This window comes from Anas platyrhynchos, chromosome 1, assembly GCF_047663525.1.
Source record: "Anas platyrhynchos isolate ZD024472 breed Pekin duck chromosome 1, IASCAAS_PekinDuck_T2T, whole genome shotgun sequence".
NCBI classification, from domain to species: domain Eukaryota; kingdom Metazoa; phylum Chordata; class Aves; order Anseriformes; family Anatidae; genus Anas; species Anas platyrhynchos.
In genome coordinates, this window is record NC_092587.1 from 114,887,675 (window position 1) to 114,908,071 (window position 20,397).

The 20,397-nt window shown below is 34.9% G+C and overlaps 1 protein-coding gene across 4 annotated transcripts in view; it reads right to left on the minus strand.

Annotated features, from left to right (window-relative positions):
- Positions 1-867: 867 nt before the first annotated feature.
- The window catches only part of RPS6KA3 (ribosomal protein S6 kinase A3), a 75,041-nt gene continuing 55,511 nt past the window's right edge, over positions 868-20,397 (minus strand). For 3 of the 4 annotated variants that reach the window (XM_038167727.2, XM_013109158.5, XM_005010846.6), the window contains 8 exons: positions 18,875-19,000; positions 16,613-16,702; positions 12,216-12,374; positions 8,614-8,775; positions 8,350-8,426; positions 7,130-7,247; positions 6,173-6,313; positions 868-5,134 (listed from right to left, as the gene is read on the minus strand). In XM_038167727.2, the coding sequence (XP_038023655.1) occupies positions 5,012-5,134; positions 6,173-6,313; positions 7,130-7,247; positions 8,350-8,426; positions 8,614-8,775; positions 12,216-12,374; positions 16,613-16,702; positions 18,875-19,000 (996 nt within the window). In that variant the 3' untranslated portion in view covers positions 868-5,011. The remainder of the gene's footprint in view (positions 5,135-6,172; positions 6,314-7,129; positions 7,248-8,349; positions 8,427-8,613; positions 8,776-12,215; positions 12,375-16,612; positions 16,703-18,874; positions 19,001-20,397) is intronic. The other variant, XM_038167731.2, reaches the window with a different exon arrangement.

Genomic DNA, 20,397 nt, shown 5'->3' on the forward strand with positions numbered 1-20,397 from the left:
CTGACAATGGGAGTCATTTCCCAAATAATCTTGACACCTCCTGGACCAAGAGGCATGGCATTGAGTGGGTGTACCACATCCCTTATCACCCACAAGTCTCTGGGAATTGTTGAGAGGTACAATGGACTGTTAAAGACTATGTTAGGAGCATGGGGATCTGCCCAGGCTGGGTGTGCTGGCTCTAGCTGGGATATTAAATTTCCCTGCAGCAGCCCGCACAGTGCTGTGCTCTGCACTTGGAGCTAGAACAGCGCTGGTATCACACCGGTGCTGTGCCTGCTGCTGAGCAGTGCTGGCACCGCATCAGGACTCCCTCCACCCCCAGAGCCAGCAGGCTGCGCGTGGGCAAAGAGAGACCAAGGGACATCACCAGGGCGGCTGACCTAACCCAAGCAAACCCAACCGTGCCATGTGGTGTCACACTCAGCAAGAAAAGGTGGGAAAAGGAAGAAGAGGGGAAGGGTAGGCTCTCATTGTGAAAACTTCTGTCCTCCTGAACAACAGCTACATGTGTTGCGGTCCTGCTTCAAGGACGTGGTCAAGCATTGCTCATTGGTGGGAAGTATAGTGTTACTGCTTTTCTCTCTCTGTGCTTCTGCGGGGCCTTTGCTTTTTTGTTTGTTTTTCCTCTCCCCTTTCCCTTTATTTAAACATCCTTATCTGAAACCTTGAGCCCTTTGTGTTGTATTTTCTCCTCCTCCTTCCTTTGAGAAGGGGGAGTGAGAGTGTGGCTGTGTAAAGCTTAGCTGCCCACCTGAGTAAAACCACCCCAGTGTGCTGCAAATGTAGTCCAGTGTTAGTGATGGGCACACACAATGGATTTATATCTGGGCAGAACAAATGACTATCCAAGAAAGCAACTTGTAATATGTTTGAAAGTTTATTCATAGTAGAAATTTCAATTTCTTTTGAAGACTACAAAACCTGCCATTAGACAGGAGTACAAGCAACATTATCTCTCCAGAACTGTTCATAGTTATATCTGGAACAGTTCTGATTACACAGTAATAGCATGATTGGAACATTTCCTAGATCAAACTCTGAATAAAACAATCATTTAAAGTATTCAGTACATTTTTTTAACTAGCATTTCAAATCTATGACAGCAGTGCCAAGCATCTATCAGATGCTATTGTAATGGTCTAGAATAAGGTACAATACCACTGACTTCCTGGAATAGTACCTTAGACTCACTCACGTGCCATGCTGAGAAAACTAGTATAAAGTATGATTGTATAGAATTGTAGAAAAATATTTTATCTGTGATTTTGTCATTTTTTAAAAATGTTTTTAAGTAGACTCCCCCCCATCTAGGTTGCAAAATAATTACATCCCTCATAAGTACACCTTCCCTTTGATTAGGTCAAGAGTATCAAGATAAAGCTAATTTACATCATTTTCATAAGTGAAAATTCATCCATTAACCACTGCTGCTTACTGAGGACCAGCATACCTTGAATCCTTTCCTTCCAGTAATAAAAAAGCACAGCTTTAGTTGGTACACCACACTTACAAAAGCAAAACAAAAGAAAAAAAAAAACCCGGACACGCAAATCTATTTTCTTATGCCCTAGACTCTTTAGAAAAAAGGTTTTAAATATTCCCTTGAAAAATTCCTTATAAGTTTTATTCATAATTACTGTAACATTGAATGAAGAACTTACTAGATACAGATGGCATTAAATGAGTATTGCAACTACTCTCTCCCCCGCTGTTCTCTCATGCTCTCAAGTACAGTAATTTCACACTGAAAATAAATGATGGGCTACATATAGGAAATTCACCTGCATTTCTATTTTTATTATTATTATTATTTTTTAAATCCTCCAGAACTTGGTATCCTGCTATGCTTTGTACCAAGCAGCAGTCCAGCAGGGAATCTAACAGTGTCTCACCCATACATTCTAATAGAAAGGTGCTACGATTCAAAGAAGCATTATGTGGATTTCTTTACAGCTTTTAACAAACTGCAGCTAGAAAACCAAAAGTAAATGTGAAAGTTGTGAACATAGATCCAAAAATGGAGGAAAGGTATAGAAGCAAGTCTAGCCTGTAAAACGTACTACCTGCATAGATGGGCCATTTCTAACTTTGTTTAGAAAGCAACTTTGAAAAAAATAGTGGATCTAGACTTCAACACATCTGATACTTCATCACTATACACTAAACCGTCCTGTTTTACTGACATCTAAATGTTCATCCTGTGTCACTACATACAAAACAGTAGCAACATCTGTCAAATCTAGACTAAATTATCAGCTTACTTGAGAATGTAGATAACCTAAAATGCAGGAGTTGACATTGCTTGGCTATTTGACTCATGACCAGTGAGCATGAGAGCTACAAAAAATGGCTGAACTGAGATTTTTATATCATTTTAACATGGATAATTGCCAATAGAGAAGCATCTTAATACTTCCTTTCCATCTGTTCTGTGCCAGCTATCTATGCACATTGAGAACATGGGAGAAACTCCTTCCTGAACTAGAATACTATTACCAACACATCAGCAAGTACTGCCATTCCTTTACTTCAACAGTATCACTTTTACATCTTGTTTATTGACTAGATATGACAATATTCAGATTAACACTTTTAAAAACAATTCCAGAAGGCATGATTTCTAGGATTTGATAAGTCTGACTCACAGTCACTCACAGAGCTGAAAATATATTTTCTGAAAAGTGAGAAGTTTTTTTTTTTTGTTTTTTTTTTTTAAATACCTCTGAAACTGCTGACACTGTCAAACAACAACAAAAAGTCAAGATGGCCTTTTTCTGCTACTAGTTAAAGATGTTTCTTGAACAAAGGGTAGATGCACCTGTACAGCTGAAGTAAACTTCAATGCTAGAGCACCAAGTAAGGGAAAAATGCTAATTGCCCTGAAGAACTGTGTGTTTAAGTTTCTGAGATTGATGGTCATTAAGTATCTTTGCTCCTAAACCAATTCCTTAGCCATTAAAGGCAATATATGAAGAACACCGTGCATGTAAAAGCAAAAAATATAAATAAAAAAATACATGTTTGGACTATTGATGAAGTACTAGATCTGGATTTAGGGAGTCTGATTTTCTAGCAGCTTTGCCAAATAAATGAGATCAGCACTGGGACAAATTATCATCATGGATTAAATATTTAACAGATTTTTAAGAAGGGAAATGAAATGGGATCCTTTGCAAGCTTAACAAAGGGAGTTTTCCCAAAGAACTTGGGAAAACTTGTGTCAGAAGGAACATTCTAACATTCACATAAAGCAAATCTGTGGTGTTGTGAAGATGATTTCCCCTCTGATGATTTCAGGGAAAGCAGCAAATTAATCACTATAAAAGAAATGTTATACTACTAATCAAGAAAACACCTTCTCATGTAAAATCGCAGCTTTTACTTTTTCAGCTGTATTGGTTCACACAGAGATGTTCACCTAGACCTACGTTTTTTAAAGCTGGAGGTCCTAACAGCCATTTTCATATCTGGATCAAGCTGACGTAGCACAGTATTTTGGTGGAGTTGTGTACTCATCCCAGTTCAGACACATTCCAGCATGCTTCTCATTTGGGCAACTGAGCTTTCAAGACCAGCTATCAAGACATGTCTTTAATTACTGAAGATACGAGGAGAACAGAGCATTAAAAGTTAGCATTAGTATTTAAAAACAAGTCTTCCACCCCTATTACAAATTTGCTTTCAGCTGTGGAAAAGTGAGAACACTCATTTCTGAGCATTTTGCTTTACCCAACCTGGAAAAATACTATTTTTCATGGTAAATTACAACGACCTTTTCCAATCCCAGACAGATCAGCATGATTCTCTGTGTTTTGTTTAGGCTGTCACTTAAAATTATGAGAAGTTAACTGGCAGAACATTGGATCCATCAGTTTTCCAACTACAGTGAATGCAGTTTAAACCTGCTTTTTCCGGGCTTATTAGTGGACATTGTTTTGCTTTCTCTTCAATGCTGCCTTTCTTCTACAATACCAACATTCACTGAACAAATCCTCTGCAGCTTAAACAAAAAAGTCACAGAATAGAGCTAAAATATTAACAATGGATTATACGAATAAACAATATAGAAATGTTCTCTATCCAAAAGTATTTAGTAATGATTCCTGAGTCCAGAGATTAGATGGGGCAAAATAAAAGGGAGGAGAGGAGGAACAGAACACATAGTGAGATATGGAGCAAGTTATCTTTTCTCTGGGTTATATTATCTATTGTATATATAGTATGGCGAGAGATCCACTGTTTAAATTTTGAATACTATAAACAGCATCCTGGTTTTTATAACATGACATGCAGCGTCAAAAACATGGAAATGTAGAAAAAACATAGGCAAGGAGAAATACATATTCATAGTATTACATTCAATAGCTGTTTAACAGTCAGGCTTCTTTTAGAGCTGTCCAACAATGCTGATTAATCCAGGTGAACTGTTTAATCAGACTTAATTGTCAAAATGGTTAATAATATCTAAGTAAAACAAGGCATGTATACATTAAAGAAAACAGCACAGAAATGTGCTGCTCATGAACTGTTTACAAAAACATACAAAATGTTGGATGGCACAAAGTATATAGTGCTAATATAAACAGATCATTTAAGCTAAGTGCTTAACATAAACTGTCCATCTCTACCTGTAACAAAGAATATGTTAGGGGACAAAAAATATTCCTTATAAAAAATAATGCTATGTGGTGCAGAGTGCTTTATTCAGTGTATTTTTGACAGAGGTGGCATTTGTAATTCTTCTGGTTTATTCAATTGTGAACATGATCATTTTCATCGTGTTTCCACTTGTCACTCCATTTGAAGCTCCAGTAAGATCAGTAACTTGCCATCAACAGTTTTTAAAGCGAGAATAGATGAAAGCAGTAGCAGCAGCAGGAGCAGCAGCATTATAGGTACCAGCTGGGACAGAGTGTGCTTGCAGGTATCTGTCAGATATGTGCTACCTGTCGCCATGATTTGTGCTATCATCTTATACCATGGTACCAAATATCTGGGTGAGGTCACTTCACAGGGCTGTTGAGGTAATTTTTTTTATACCTCTCCTCTGAGCAAGAGTAGAACGGCCAACTGGCTCCAAAACCGGTGACTGATTACGATTCAAAGCAGAATAAGTCGCTGCCATTGCACCCTGTTGTGAGAATGCCAAGGGGGAAAAATGAGAAGATTGCATTGTGAGTGATGCATTTATTATAGATGACACAACATTAAGTATTAGACATTCTGAACAAGTTTTAACTTTCAGTCTATTTTCACCTACAAAACAGAAACACACCACTGTGTTACTCAAATAACAGCAGTATTACACTACAAAACTCACATATAACAAATAATTTTCAGATCAATCTAAAGTGATTTTATCCTGATTAAGAAAAAAACTACAAAAAATAGAAGGTATAAGAAATACTGCAAAATCAAGTTCGCTCTCCATGCTTTGTGAAATACTTGATGGGCCATCTCTGCTTATAACTTCCATAACCTTTTCCATTTTCAACAAAATATTTAAAAATCACTAACATTATTCAGCACATAAGATTTCTTACACTTTTAAAAACACAACATTGTAAGCCATGGGATCAAAACTTGCTCCACTTTCTACTTGTTTTTAGATGCTAGAAATTTCTAGTAGCTGACTCAAACGGAATGTTAATTATATTTTTCAGATCCCTTTAAAGTTGCATGACAGTTGTTTTTTTTTCCACACAAAACTGATGGTAGTGTGGAATACACAGGAGTAGAATTTTGAAAAAGTTGACTTTAAAAAAAAAAAAAAACACTTTAAAATTAGCTCAACTATTTTTCATCTCCCCTACAGTCACCTGACATTTCCACTTAGAAATTTGATTATTTTTTTTTTAACTTCAGTTTCATACTGGTAAGTTTAACTTCCTTAAAAGTACAATAACTTTTGAACCTCAGAAAATGAGTCTTTTTCAAACATATTATACATGTATTATGGACAGCAAATGTGCTCTTATGAAATCCTATTTTGTATATAACAAGATCACTTCATTGCTTAAAGCAACTTAAATCAACAATTGTAACTTTTAAACAGTATTTAGAAAAAACACAATCTACAGTAACTTTACATGTATGTCTTTAAATTTTTAATTCTTTTCTTTAGAGTTATTATGGCTAAACAGAAAAAAATGAACAAATATCTGCTTGCCTTCACTAAATGTGGAGCATCCTGCCTGTTCAGCTGGTATTGAGGCAACTGGTCACAGTGAACTATCCAGGGATGGCTAAGAACTTGGGCTGCAGTCAGCCTTTGATGTGGGTCAACATGAAGCATTTTTGAAACAAGATCCTGTCAATAATACACAAGGAGTCAATGCAAGTAACAGTAAAACTTCAGCTTTAAAACTTACTACAGTTCAAAATTGAAAATTTTAGTAGTATAAACGTAGGTTCATAACATCCATTTGAAGCAGCTAAAAAGCTGCTGAGCAATACCTAACACTACATCATTTAGTTATGCAACTGAATGGACATTAGGCAACACAACTGAGAAATAAACAACTGAGAAAATAGATAATCCTTCCCCTTGCTTACCTTCCCATTGTCTAACAATCTTTCAACTCTGCATGTTGAAGATTGAATTCTAGTACTTCAACAAATAAACTACTCAAATCCTAACGGAAGAGTATGAGATGAACTGTCTTGTGTAACTCTGAAGAACTCACCCAAACAGAAAAATGTGAAATACGTTTCTAGCCTGAATCAGTGGGGCATATTCTAATATTTTTAGTCTCCTGATTTAGATTTTCTGAATGATTTTTTTGAATGTCATTCTTCCACATGAAGTTTCATTACAGCATTTTGTGACACAGATGGTTGCACACCTATGTGAAATGGTGATAAAACATGATCTATTTCTAAGACAATTGTTAACAACTGTAGTATAAAGCAGCCCTAATTTTCTTCCTACATGCAAGTGACTGTTGAAACACAAAAGGATCTTAAAAACTTGTTAATATATAAGGGATCAGCTCAGTATTTTGAAGTAACAATAATAAAGGATGAAATTTATCAAATCATGTATGATATGATATATACATTATTCGTAACACATTATATTGAAATCTATTTCTCATTCCCCAAAGGACTAAGCAAATATACTTGCCTTTGCTGTATCTGATACAGTATTCCAATAACCACCGCTGAGAGAGAACTTCCCACTACCTATTCGGGCCAAAATCTCCTCTGGGGTATCATCAGGACCATTTGCAAAAGGAGTGTAGCTATTTAAACAAACAATTTCAATGTTAATTACTTCCATAATCTGGACCTCAACTGTTACTCTAAATTATTACAATATTCAACAAGTTCAACATAATTATAGGCAACAGATAGCTAAATAGCTGGAAGAGCATGTATTCTTAACAGGTATGAAAATGCATGACACTGACTGTTCTTATCATATGTATTCTTTCTTTACTGGTTCTAAGAAACCTAACTATTGGTGGTTCCTGAATTACATAAAGTAGTCCTTAAACCTTCATATCTTAGTGCAGTAATAAAGTTATTATACAATGAAATGTGAAGACTTCATAGTGTATCTGAAAAAGAATACTGTTTTGATACAAAGGTGTAGCAATTTTACTTGCTTTGCTATAAGCATTTATGCTGCTATCAGAACATCCAAAACAAAAAAGAATTATATGTATATTTAAAAACAAACATATTCAACACTTCCTTTAAGAGTTAATAACATTATCATTATTTGAAAATACTGCAACACCGCTAAAAAAAACACAACAACAATCCAGCATAAAAAGAATTTATCTAGCAGGTGCAATGGCAGCTATCTTCTGAACTTGTGGAGTTAGTTTTGAACTTGTTGAATTAGTTATTTATCATCTTTTATATACATCATGTCTGTTGCATACAAACATTTCTATAGCATTTATTATATCCTAATTGCATCACTTCAAACTATTCAACAGCTGAGTTTTGCCCACAATCATGCTTCAAAGCACTGAGATTATATTTGCAACATATTTCCTTCAAAATATATGCTGCTTATTCAGCTAATTTTCACATAAACAACCAACTCTTACTCCTAAATCACAATAAAGCAGAAATTAAACACCTGAAGTAGATGTGACATGAGGAACTGAGAATTTTCCATATCAGTTCCTGCAAATTTGGAATTCTGTTAAAGGCAAAACATATTTAACTTCCACTGCAGTTGAAGTTGAGAATGATCTGTGTCCTACTGTCCTGACAAACACCTTCAATAGTGGCTTATACATGTATTTCTTTTTGTTTACATGCTTATTTTCTTTTTGCTTGCTATTCTAAAGTAAAGCAAGCCAACAAACAAAAAACACAAACTCTTACCCAGTAAGCATAGTATAAAGCAGAACACCAAGGCTCCATATGTCACATGCAGCGTCATAGCCTTGCCTCTTTAAAACCTGAGGGAGACAAATATTTTTTTCTGCAAAAAAATGCTTAGATTACGCAATAACAACATTAAGCTCTTAGATTTTTAATGTTCTTGAAGTGATTTCACTTGTTATACAAGAATGAAACAAACACCTAACTAGCAAAAAAAAAAAATCCCATCAAAGAAATCGAGGCATTAGTTATCCTGGTATTTACCTCTGGTGCAACAAAATTTGCTGTGTAACATGGAGTCATCAGAAGACCATTTTCTGCTCGTAGTTGTTTTGCAAAGCCAAAATCACAAATTCGAATTGATTCTGGATTACCAGATTCATCAACATAAAGAATATTGCTAGGTTTCAGGTCTCTATGAACAACCTGGAAAAAAAAAAAAACAAACACAAAATACAATAAACTTAAGACGGGAAAGCAGTTTCTATTGTAATCATCTATTCTGATATTTAATTTCAAACTCATCAGTAATCACCATCAGATTTCTAGCTTCTAACATCAACTGTAGCATTCTGACACTCAGTGGTATCCAGAGTAGTGCAATTCTAATGTGGAAACTCCACCCCACCACCAACAAACCCCAGCAAAACCACAAACCAAGATGTTTTGTTCTAAGGGGCAAATGCATGTATTTACATTTTAACATGTACCTATATGTTAAATATACATATGATCTATACATATACATATGATCTAAAGAGTCTCATATACCTAGGAGTCTCTATAGGTATATGAGACTCTTTAGATCAGAACCTCTGGCTATCAATACCTTTTGCAATCATGGATGTCCTTAGCTGATGCTGAGCCCGTGTCACATAACCACACACCAGTTATTGCTGGAATAACTCTCTGTATTCAATTCTGATAAACTAAATTAACCTCAGTGCAAACATTTATAGCCAAACATTAAGGAGAGTTTTTAATACAGCTCTGTCAAAAAATAAAGATATAATATTCAAATGGACTAACATTTCATAAAAGCCTATACTGGTTCCCCTTTGGTTGTTCTGCATGCATTTGAGATGTAAAACACTTGATAAAAAAAAAAACTATAAAAGCTGCCAAAGTTATAGCAGAATCTTATCTTCTCTGAAGCTATGTTGCAATACTCCTTAATAAAACCTGTGAAGTGTAATGACAATTTTTGAAATCAGATGACCTGTTACACCTATTTTCTGCACAAGACAAATTATCTTAAAAGTCTCAAGATGCATTGCTCTCTGTAAAGAAAAGTGTATATATGGCTCTAGACAGTATATTGGATTTGAACGTCTTCTATCAGGAATTTAAGTGAACCTACTATGAAAGCCTTAATCTTCCTGATTGTCCAATGTATTTGATTAATATTAAGCACAGCTTTTCATGGTTAAACTTAAATAGAAAGCTCTTTTATTCTTGAAAAAGATTGTAGTGAAACATTCTAAGGATGTAATTACATTAGAATGAGACGATATCCCAAAGTTCCTAAAAGTGATATGCAGAATCAGAAGCTATGTTTCAGGAAAATAAGACCAAGAAGTAAAAGACTGCAGAGGGTCTGCAAATTGTAAAGCCACTTACAATTGAGCCTACTTACTAGAGACTTTTTTTTAGCACGTGAAATTTGCAATTCCCAGACTTAATAAAATACACAAAATTACAGAAATGTGTCTTTGAAGCTGAAAAACAAAAACTATCTTAAAGAATTAGAGGTGGCCGATGCTAAGTGAAAAACCCTGGCTTGAGATCCCAGTTTATGAAAGAAATGACTCCTGGTAGCCCTCATTTTCTGAACCTTAGAATCTGTTTTTGTCTAATGAATGAACTATCCCTCAGTGCTCCAAGAGGCAGGAAAAAAACACAGTTTTAATCTAGTTGTGTTTTTTTTTTTTTTTTTTTTAATATATGCTAAACAGGGTAGAAAGGAAGAAGTACAAAGATCTGTGGGTTTGTCAGACTGCTTCTAGAAGGAGTCCAAGTTTCATTTTTCTTGGGGGGAAGAATGGCAAACAATTAAGTGCAAGGAAGAGTAAGTGTTAACAGTCTAGTTCAAATCGAAACCCTAAATATTATTAAGGAAACTTTTTTTTTTTTGTTAGAATAACATACTTTCTTGTACAAATCTGCTTTCCCAAAGGTGAATTTTAAAAATGTCAGATTGTTTAGATTATATTGACATTTTGCCCAGAAATAACACTATTTTACAGCAACAGTAGACAGCAAAAACAATAAGCAGGACATTTCAGTTCTTTATTTCTTAGTATCATGTTTTTGATTATCAGTGTCAATCATTACCAGCATGCTCCAGATCACATGATACTTCCTGTTTATGCTTTTTGTGATGTCTATCGTGCTAGCCCTTTGTTGTTTTATGCAAGCCCTTAACACATTTAAAATGGTTTGGGTGAGAGTTGGAAGTATTGCTTAACCTGAAGAGGAGGATTTCCTTCCTTGCTTAGCTATGTTTTCAGCTCAAAAGTATCCTCTGCATGTCCATGAGGAATGTCTTTTGGGAAGGGCTGCAGAGACAGCACACATCCAGAACCTGTCAAATCAGATTACTAACACCATAGTTAAGTGAGCTCCTCTGGCGTCCAAAAAAAATGTGATTGGACTTTTCCAGGCGAGAATTAGATAGACTACTGAATAGACTACTATTTAGCTATCTGACAATCTTTCATGTTAAGTGTACTTACGATAAGTAGACAAAGTTTCCATAAGTTTCAAAGAGCATGTAGTACAATGAAAGTTAAAATGCCAGTATTTACAAATACCAATATTAAACATAAATGAAAAAAAAACTCCCAACCCTCTACTTAAAATTCCCAACACCCCTATTTAACACGAAGACACTGGGCTTTTGTGGCCACGTGGTCAAAAGGAATCAAGTTATTATTTGTTTCTATACAGAAGTTAAGGTTTATTCATGTCTCAGGTGCTGCTGGCCAAAGATTCTAAGCACATACAGGATCAAAAAACTACTCATAAGCAAGTGCTTGAATGAAGTGATGAATCACACAGTAAGATACACCAGATAATTTTGATCACAGGTTTTCTGAAATAAGAGCTCACAGAAAAGTGCACTGAAGTATCCTGTGTTTCTTAAAATAATGTGAATACTACTCATTCTGAAGCTTCTTTTCTTGGATAATAATAAAAATAGGTGTTATTAACTTGTCTTTTTCCTTGCACCCTTGCTTTCTGCCTTTTCTGTCCTACTTTTCTCATTTACTTAAAAATGCAACAAAGCTTGCCATTCTTGCCATGCAATTACCACACTTGCCTTCTCTCTCTGAACTACTTCCTCTGTCTCCAGATTAATATCTTGAAACATTAATTTTCTTTTTCTTAACAGTTTATTACAACTTCCTGATGCTGTGGTGCAGGAGTTACAAGTCAAACTTCAGAAACAAGAAGGGGAAGAAATTTCAAGAATAACAGGTGGAAAATAATAGATGTTCAAAGTCTGTCACAGCATGAGGTTGGAACTACACTAGATCCCATCACTAAGCAACAGTGCTGGCCCCAGCACCACTTCTTGGCTTACTTCCTCTCATATTCTATTAGTCATTATCTGCATATTCCACAGAACTGCTCAGAGACTGTATGAAGGACAAGAGAAACCATTGTGCCATCACTGCTACCTGGACATGTACATGACTGATGATGAATGTTATAATTGTAACAAGACTTTTCTGTTGAAATATAATAATTTACCAGAAATTACTTAATTACTGTGAAGAAGAACATGTAAGAAATTGGGTTTCTATTTCTGAAAGAGAAGGACATTTGCATCTTTAAGCATTTTCTCTGAGGTGAAAACTTACCCCTTGAGCATGGAGGTATTCAACTGTTTTTGTTATTGTGAACAGAACAGCACTAGCTTCTCGTTCTGAGAAAAATTTTTGCCTAAGAATTTTATCCAGCAGCTCTCCTCCTTTCATAAGTTCTGTTACTACATACACATATTTTCCATCATCATACACCTGCAAAAAAAGTACATAGAGATGTAAACTTCAAAAATGCTGCTTCTCTTTCTGTGAAATGCACAGAGATAGTGCAGGAATGTCCACAAACTTTTTCCTTAGATAAGCCACTTCAATTACTTTTCTCATATTTCTTACCCCATGCAGTATTCACACATTGTTCATCTTCAAAAATAAGCACAAAACAATCTACAGAAAGGTGCTACAGTAATGAAGTAACTCAAAAGTATTGGCATATAAAAGTTTTAAGACAAAAAAGGTTGAGTAACATGTAGTTGTCCTCAAATAGCTGCATACATATTTAATAACTGAAACATTAAACCAGACACGGGAAAAATCAGAAAAAATAAATGGAAATTAATCTAATTAAGCAAAACTAGAGCCAATTCTAGAAGCAATTATTACACTAAATTGCAAATATGAACGGAGACCATTCCAACCAACCAGTCAGAAGAACATTGACCTTAAGTAATCTGTGTACAATGAAGTCAATGCATACAAAACTGTTATTTAAAAACACACAATTTATACATAGTCCTTCACATAAAGCCTACACCAAAGTCTAAAATGAATACACACACGCTTTTAGTTATGTAAAATATTTGTACATAGCTTTCATCTTCTCGGGGAACAATAGTTGAGAGGTTATTTACAGTACCACCAGAGGGCACTACAGACTAAACTATAGCAAAACACATTTTAAACATTTAATTTCACTTTCTTGGAGTTTTGACTTAACTCAGAAATTGTTTTTTACTGTATAGAAACCTTTCACACTCTGTTCCTTGTCGTTATTGCAATCTATTTTTCATGGTGATGTTGGAATTGTTCTCTTCTGTAATGTGCGAGAAATAAACACTAGCTTGTGTTTAAGTAAAAACAATTATTCAAGTTGTAGCAAAATAGATTTAGGAATAGATAACAGCTAAATTAAGCAAGCTTTTATTCCAATTCCTCTGTCAAATTATCTGGCAAATACATGCTACTAAGCACTTCTAATAACTACAGTTTGGTTTCAGTCTGAAAATTAAAATTTTCTAAGCTTATAAGTTTTTGTTCTCTTTACTAAAAGGATTATTTTCTCACCAACTACAAAAAAAGAGGAAGAGCATTAGATAAGTCTGCAGGCATTCACAAGCTTATGATCTTAAGATGACAACAACATGACAGGTTTTTAAGTTCTTCTTTAACAGCAATTTCCCCCCCATTACATATAAATGACTAATCATCTGAATATGTTTAAGATTTGAAATATTACACAGGTTTAAAAAGTAGGATTATATAATTCTAAACAGTAAAATGGTGTTTTAACTTGCCTTTTTTATTATTTTTTTAAATATTTTTTTAAATATATATATATATCTTTTTAAACGCTGCCTCTAATCCCAGTATAGCACGAGGAAACAAGTTATTTCATTTGACATTGTGAAGCACACACATCTCACTCCTGCAGGGGAACATTTGAGCAAATCTGCATTTGGCTCCAACATTTGCTAACCCTTGATGGCCCTGCTTTGCTTGGAGGAAAACAAAACAAAAACACACCACCAAAATAGCCCTCAATCTTTCTCCTTGCCCTGATCTCTCTAATCAACTTAATTCCAGGAAGCTGTTTGTACCAAATAAATACTCTTGAAGTTTCCTTCACCATCAGGTGCACTGCATTATGCTGAGATCATAAATGCACTGTCAGTTTTTAGAATGAATTCCAGGGACACCCCAAAGATCAGTCTGTAAGAAACTAGAGTGAAAACCAAAAGATGTAGGCAACTGAAGAAAACGATACAATGGAGAGAGAGCACACCGTTTTCATAAAGTGAAATAAGGTTTCACATACAATATTTGGAGGTGTTTTTTTGTTGTTTGTTTTTGTTGTTTGTTTGTTTTTGTAGTCATAAATAAGCACTTAAAGAGGAAGACTAGATATACTGCATTCAGGATTCCAAAAAGCTTCTGAATAGATTATTCAGCCAATGTTTTAACTAAAAATGGGCCAAAAGTTCTGTTACAGAACAGTATGAGGCAAAAAAAAAGGGAAAATACATATAATGATCTGGCACAGGAAGTTCCTAGGCAATGGACTGTTGGAAGCTCTGTGCTTCCTCAGTTCTTACACCGTTTCCTAGGCATCCACTACTAACCACCATCAGAGGCAGGATATTGGATAAGAGCATTTGATTTAGCATGGTATAACTCCTTTTGTTTATGTGCTGTGTAACTGAAAAAAAAACACTGATAACAATCGGAAGGAAAAACCCTAGAGGATCCTGCACTGCAGAAAGAATTCACTGTTCTGAATATCCATTGTTTTAATCCAAACACCTTACAATTAAATTCCATTAAAAAAAGGTCAGGGAAAAGTGAGAAATTCCATCTTAAGTTAAATTCAAATATTACTGCTTTTTTTTTTTTTTTGGAAGACAAGAAGAAAATATTATTTCTTGCAAAACAGTAATTTCCAAGACATGCACTTAAATGCCAGAAAATTTGTTTTAAAATTTCAGAATAGAAGTATTTAAACTTTGACGTGGAACTGATTAGTTAAGTCAACATTAAATTTTATTTACATAACATGTGGTGTTGTCAATGAGTTTGAGGTCCAATGACCTACCCCTCCTTATTCTTTCCTCTGAAAACATTATTATGGGACATGCAAGCAATCTGCCCCATGCATCTATACTAGGACAACGAAAATTTAAAATAATGTTAAATTCATACAGTACTGGACATTATACCAATTCATAATACATATGATTCCTATGTCTCTTTCCTTGCACTGGACATAATTCCACCAGCTTTGCCTGTGGAATTGCTCTGAAGTAAAAGTGAGAATTACAGTCAATTCTCTTCTCCTTTGTGGACTTGAGGTTTTTTTTTATAGTAACCTTTTGCTCTTAGTATATTACTGTTGGTTGAACGAAAGATGTCTCCTACTGGAAGATAACTGAGAATTATGAAGAATTAATCACAAAGGAGAATGATCTGGAATAAGAGGCAACTAGTCAAGGCTGCCTGGGATTCTCAAGTACTTACCAGATAAGTACTTGTAATTCCCTGTGTTTCTCTTCCTGCCTGAATAACTACCTTTCTTATGAATTTAGTTAACAAACAAACCTACCACGCAGCACTAAAAGCAAGCTGAATGGTGATGCAGTTTGTGTGAACGTGGTTGCTCTCAGGTTGTATAATTGTCCAACCACATGAAGCAGAACAAAGCGTGGCTGTAATTTTGATCATAGAATACCTGACTTGTGATCCCCAACATGCAATGAGGTATAAGCTTCATGGTTGGGTACTTTGTGTATGTGACTTATTTTGTTGTCCCAAGAAAGGGTCAAAATACGTAACAATAAACCAGAGAAATTATTGTAGACAAACTCTAGGGAGCATTCTCCAGTACTTATTTCCACAGTATTTACAAGCTACTGTTTTAAGGACTTCAAAATATCTGAGAATCTGCCTCCAGTTCAGCTTCCTGGAAATGGCTATCTCTGTTTTGATTGATGTTTGTTTTTTTGGGGACCAGAATACCTTCTTGCAGAGTAAAAAATTAATTAAGCATATGTTTTAATCAAAGAAATACAGCTCTCTTTCTGTTAGATAATCGGAATACAGTGCTCATTATGAAAGAACTCTACCGCCTGACTTGTTATTCTTCGGGTTTTGTGGTTGAAGTGTTTTCATGGTCATAAACACAACATAGGAAAAAATAACCAGATGCAAACTTCCATACAACGACTGGATAAAGATATTGCGTAAAGAAAAGTGATATGAAGAGGTTTTATCCAGTGCTAAATGCTACTCATTACTGTCCATGAAAACTGCTTTGGGTATTATGCTAACCTCAAACACTCAGTACACTATTATGTAAAAACAAAAAAATTGCTTTTGACTAAGGAAAACAAAGGTACGTTCAAAGTTAAATGAGCAATCAAAAACCTTGCTTGTGCCTTTAAAAGTACAGCCAATGTTAAAATGAATTGTGTGCTAGTTTTTTCAGTGATGAATTATTTGGCTGCTTAAGACTACATTGTACAAAAATATGAGCATCTTTAAAAGATGACAATGAGCCAACTCAGTAAAAAAATCGGATATTGTTGAACAAATGGTATTACAACATTTTATTATTAATTACTGAAAACCAATAACAAATCTGAAGCATGTAGTTTTTCATTGCTCAATTAAAAAGTAATATGCAATTGTAACGTACTAAGGGATGTCTTTAACACATCACTTACATCTTTTAGAGTAATAATATTTGGATGCTGTCCATAGCGCAGAAGGATTTCAATCTCCTCTGTTGGATCTCTTTTACTCTTGTCAATGATCTGTAAGAGCAAATGGACATGCAGACATGACTCTTTTTGTGAATATTATATAGTGCAACACTTCAGTGTGCTCATTAGCTGAAACACATCAGCAAAATGTATCATTATTGGCAAAGGGTATGGAATATAACCAAAACCAAGTTAAATTGGGATAGCGAGACATAGTGAAGAAAGTTGGAAAAAGGTGCAAAGATCTCTCAGCTGAATACAATTTTGTTGGATAAGTGATCTGATCCCTCAGGCTGTGATAAATTATGCAAGGCTGCTTAGTGGATGAGACTTCAGTCACCCACCATTTAATAAAATAGGAAATTCCTGACCTGAGATACTGGTTTGACAATGCTAATGAACTCCCAAAGCTTTCCCAAAGCTAATCTCAAACAATTATTTAGTTCAGCAAAAGACAAAGAAGGAGAGTAAGAGAATCAAAAATAGGAAGAAGGAAAGAAAGCCTAAAGTTAATTCAGACAAACATTCTATCACGAAACTTCATTTGAATCTCTGGATGCTTGCTATTAGGCTCAGAAGTACTACGTGCGAAAAAAACCCAAAACATTATTTGGCCCTATTTACAAAGTATTCTTATTCATATACATATAAAAAGTCCTTCTCCTTTTTCCTCCTTCTGAAATGTATAATTTGCTCTAATATCTTATGCCTTCTTCTTCCTGACATCCTACAGCCCTTCTGCTAGCAGTGTCATACTAACATACCGGACACTGATAACTTAATTCTTTGTTTCATGATCCCTTGAGTGGAAAAAAGCCACAGAGACAACAGATAAAATAAATGTTACAGCTTAGAGAATTTATGTTAGTAATTTTCTTGCAGTTTCAAGAACTTAGTCTAAATCGCAAACACAGAACTCATATCTGTTCCTGGCTAGAACCAGGATAATGACAAGTATGTGACTACCAAATTGAATTTGGAGACTTTCCAGTAGACAAACTGTGTACAAGGATACAGCAGAAAAAAAAAAAAAAGGCTAAATTTATCTTTGCATTTTACATATGTGAGTAGACAATTGTTCAACAATTCAAGTAAAGAACTGCTTCATAGTACAGGAGTAGAAGGCTCTGGGGAGACCTTATAGCAGCCTTCCAGTACCTAAAGGGGGCCTGCAGGAAAGCTGGAGAAGGGACTCTTTGCCAGGAATTGTAGTGGTAGGACAAGGAGTAATAGTTTTAAATTAAAAAGGTAGATTTAGATTAAATATAACGAAGAAGCTCTTTACTGTGAGGGTGCTCTGAGGCACTGACACAGGTTGCCCAGAGAAGCTGTGGATGCCCCATCCCTGCAGGTGTTCAAGGCCAGGCTGGATGGGGCTTTGAGCAACCTGGTCCAGTGGGAAGTGTCCCTGCCCACAGCATGGGCGTTGGAATTTTGTGGTCTTTAATGTCCTTTCCAACCCAAACCATTCTATGAGTCTATGATTTAAATATTTTTTCCCTTCCATTTTTAAAGTCTGTTAACGTATACTTCTGCATGTTAACTATCCAGCTCCACAGTGTTATGATGAAAGACAATAAAAATAGATTTCTTATTGCACTTCTGTGAATTCCATGGATTTCAGCAATTAAGAATTCAATGCCTTCAAAGAAGTGTTATAAAGCCTGATAGAATACCATTGAAATAACATTAGAATCCTTATTAAAAAGCAGCAAGCAAAGAGTTGAAGTTTATTCTGGAAGGTACACCACTATTATATATTATTATATTCAGTGTCATGAACTCGTATCTATTTGGCAATTTATTAATCTACTTTGGAAGCAAAACAACATAAAATTACGTTTAAATAAAAGCAAACTATTATATCTTTTTAAGCGATGGAACAAAATGTAAGCTTTCTCAATGTACATTTTCTACTAGAAGTAGTCATTCAACTCCCATCACTTTTATTGTAATTACACACAGGTGTTTCAAAGACTGAAGATTGCTTTTCATCTCCCAAATCAACACAGATAACAAAACCACAGCAATTCCATACAAAAATCTGCCAGTAATTATTCTATTTGCTTGATAAGTATAATTCACATTAGCATCTAAAATCTCTAGATATTAAGAAAATTATTTTAATTTTCTGTGTTCTTTATGGCAAGTAAATCTACAATAACTACGTCTATGACTCTAAATCCTGAGAACAATCAGTGTGTTTTATAACAAAATAGTTACCTTTACAGCATATTCCATGTTTGAAGCTTTATGAATACATCTTTTGCAGATAGAGTAAGACCCAACACCAATATCTTCTTTTACTTCATATCCATCAGTAAACTGAATGCTGTTCCTGTGCAACTGCTACCAAAATAACATTATCAATTGATGAATATTCTAAATATGTATAAATATAAATATCAGTAACACGTTTTTGAATTCCTACTGATTTGCATCAAATTTTAAACTGATGGTTAATGTGATAAATTATATATTAGATACATTGCAAATAATGCACACTATTTTCCAAATTTACAACATTTCGTTTCTGGTTACTGATTTATTAATTTAAAAATAGAAACTCATAGACAAAAGATCTGAGGACTACAGCTAGTAATAAAAAATAGTTTCTATTATCTAAGTAGATGAATGTTAAAGTTTTCTTTACATGTCAAATGCCAGCTAGAAATTTCAGACTATATTCAATATGATCAGATTAACTGGGATTTTCATGGAACACTCAAATTGTTTCACAGAAACAAAGAGCATAAAGGAGAAGTGTTTCACTCTCGGAAGGAAATGGCGATCTGGTATAAGGAGTTTGTGCAAAGGATGCAAAGCATTTGCAGGAAACCATCTGGGTATCCTGCAGCAGAGAAAAGAGGAAATAAGAGTGAGGAAGTGGTTGAGGGGCACAAAGGAAGAGCAACAGAGAAAGACTTTTACAAGAGAAGGAAACCATATACAAAGAGAAAGAATTTGATCCACAGAACTATGTGGGAAAGGAGTACAATGAAGCCTGCAGAAACTGTTAGCAAGACCCGAACTTCTGGACCAGAAGTTATTCTGATGTGTATACTATATCAAACAACTTCTTAGATCCTCTTCTGTTCTAAAGAACTCTTGAAATTTAACAGTTTATCACAAATGGAACAGGTAATGAGCACAAGCAAGAATATTTCAACTATTTGAGACACTGTATGTGGATTAAAGAAAAGCTATTTTGGTTATGCATAGACTGTTTTAAAAAAAAAAAAAAAAAAAAAAAAAAAAAACACAAAAACTCCTCACACACTTACAAAACATCCTTGCAGTGAAACTACAAGGAAATCTAATCATACAGTATACTATTATATTCCTACCTATACACCATTAAGAAGTTTTCACCACAATTTAGACTACCAGTTGGTTTTCATGACTTAGTCTTCCTCAGTAGTCAGGTATTAAAAGCAGAAAAACGAGGTGGAAATAGAATTTTTACAGAGGTATTTCATTTCCCTCCCCCCCCTTACATGCATCTACTTTTGTTCTGCTTACTGCAAACTCTCCACTGCTGAAACACGCTTTTAAAATGACCTCAGTCTTATATGGAGTCAAGGCATGCCTCTCCCCTATTCTAGCATGAAGTCACCCTTTCTTGTCTCACACAGGATTGTGCCTAACCAAAGCTTTGTTGTTTAAAAATAAGCAGCATCAGAAGTAATGGAACGTATAAAAATAGTGACACTTCAGGTTATTAAAATTAACAACCTCACAATAAT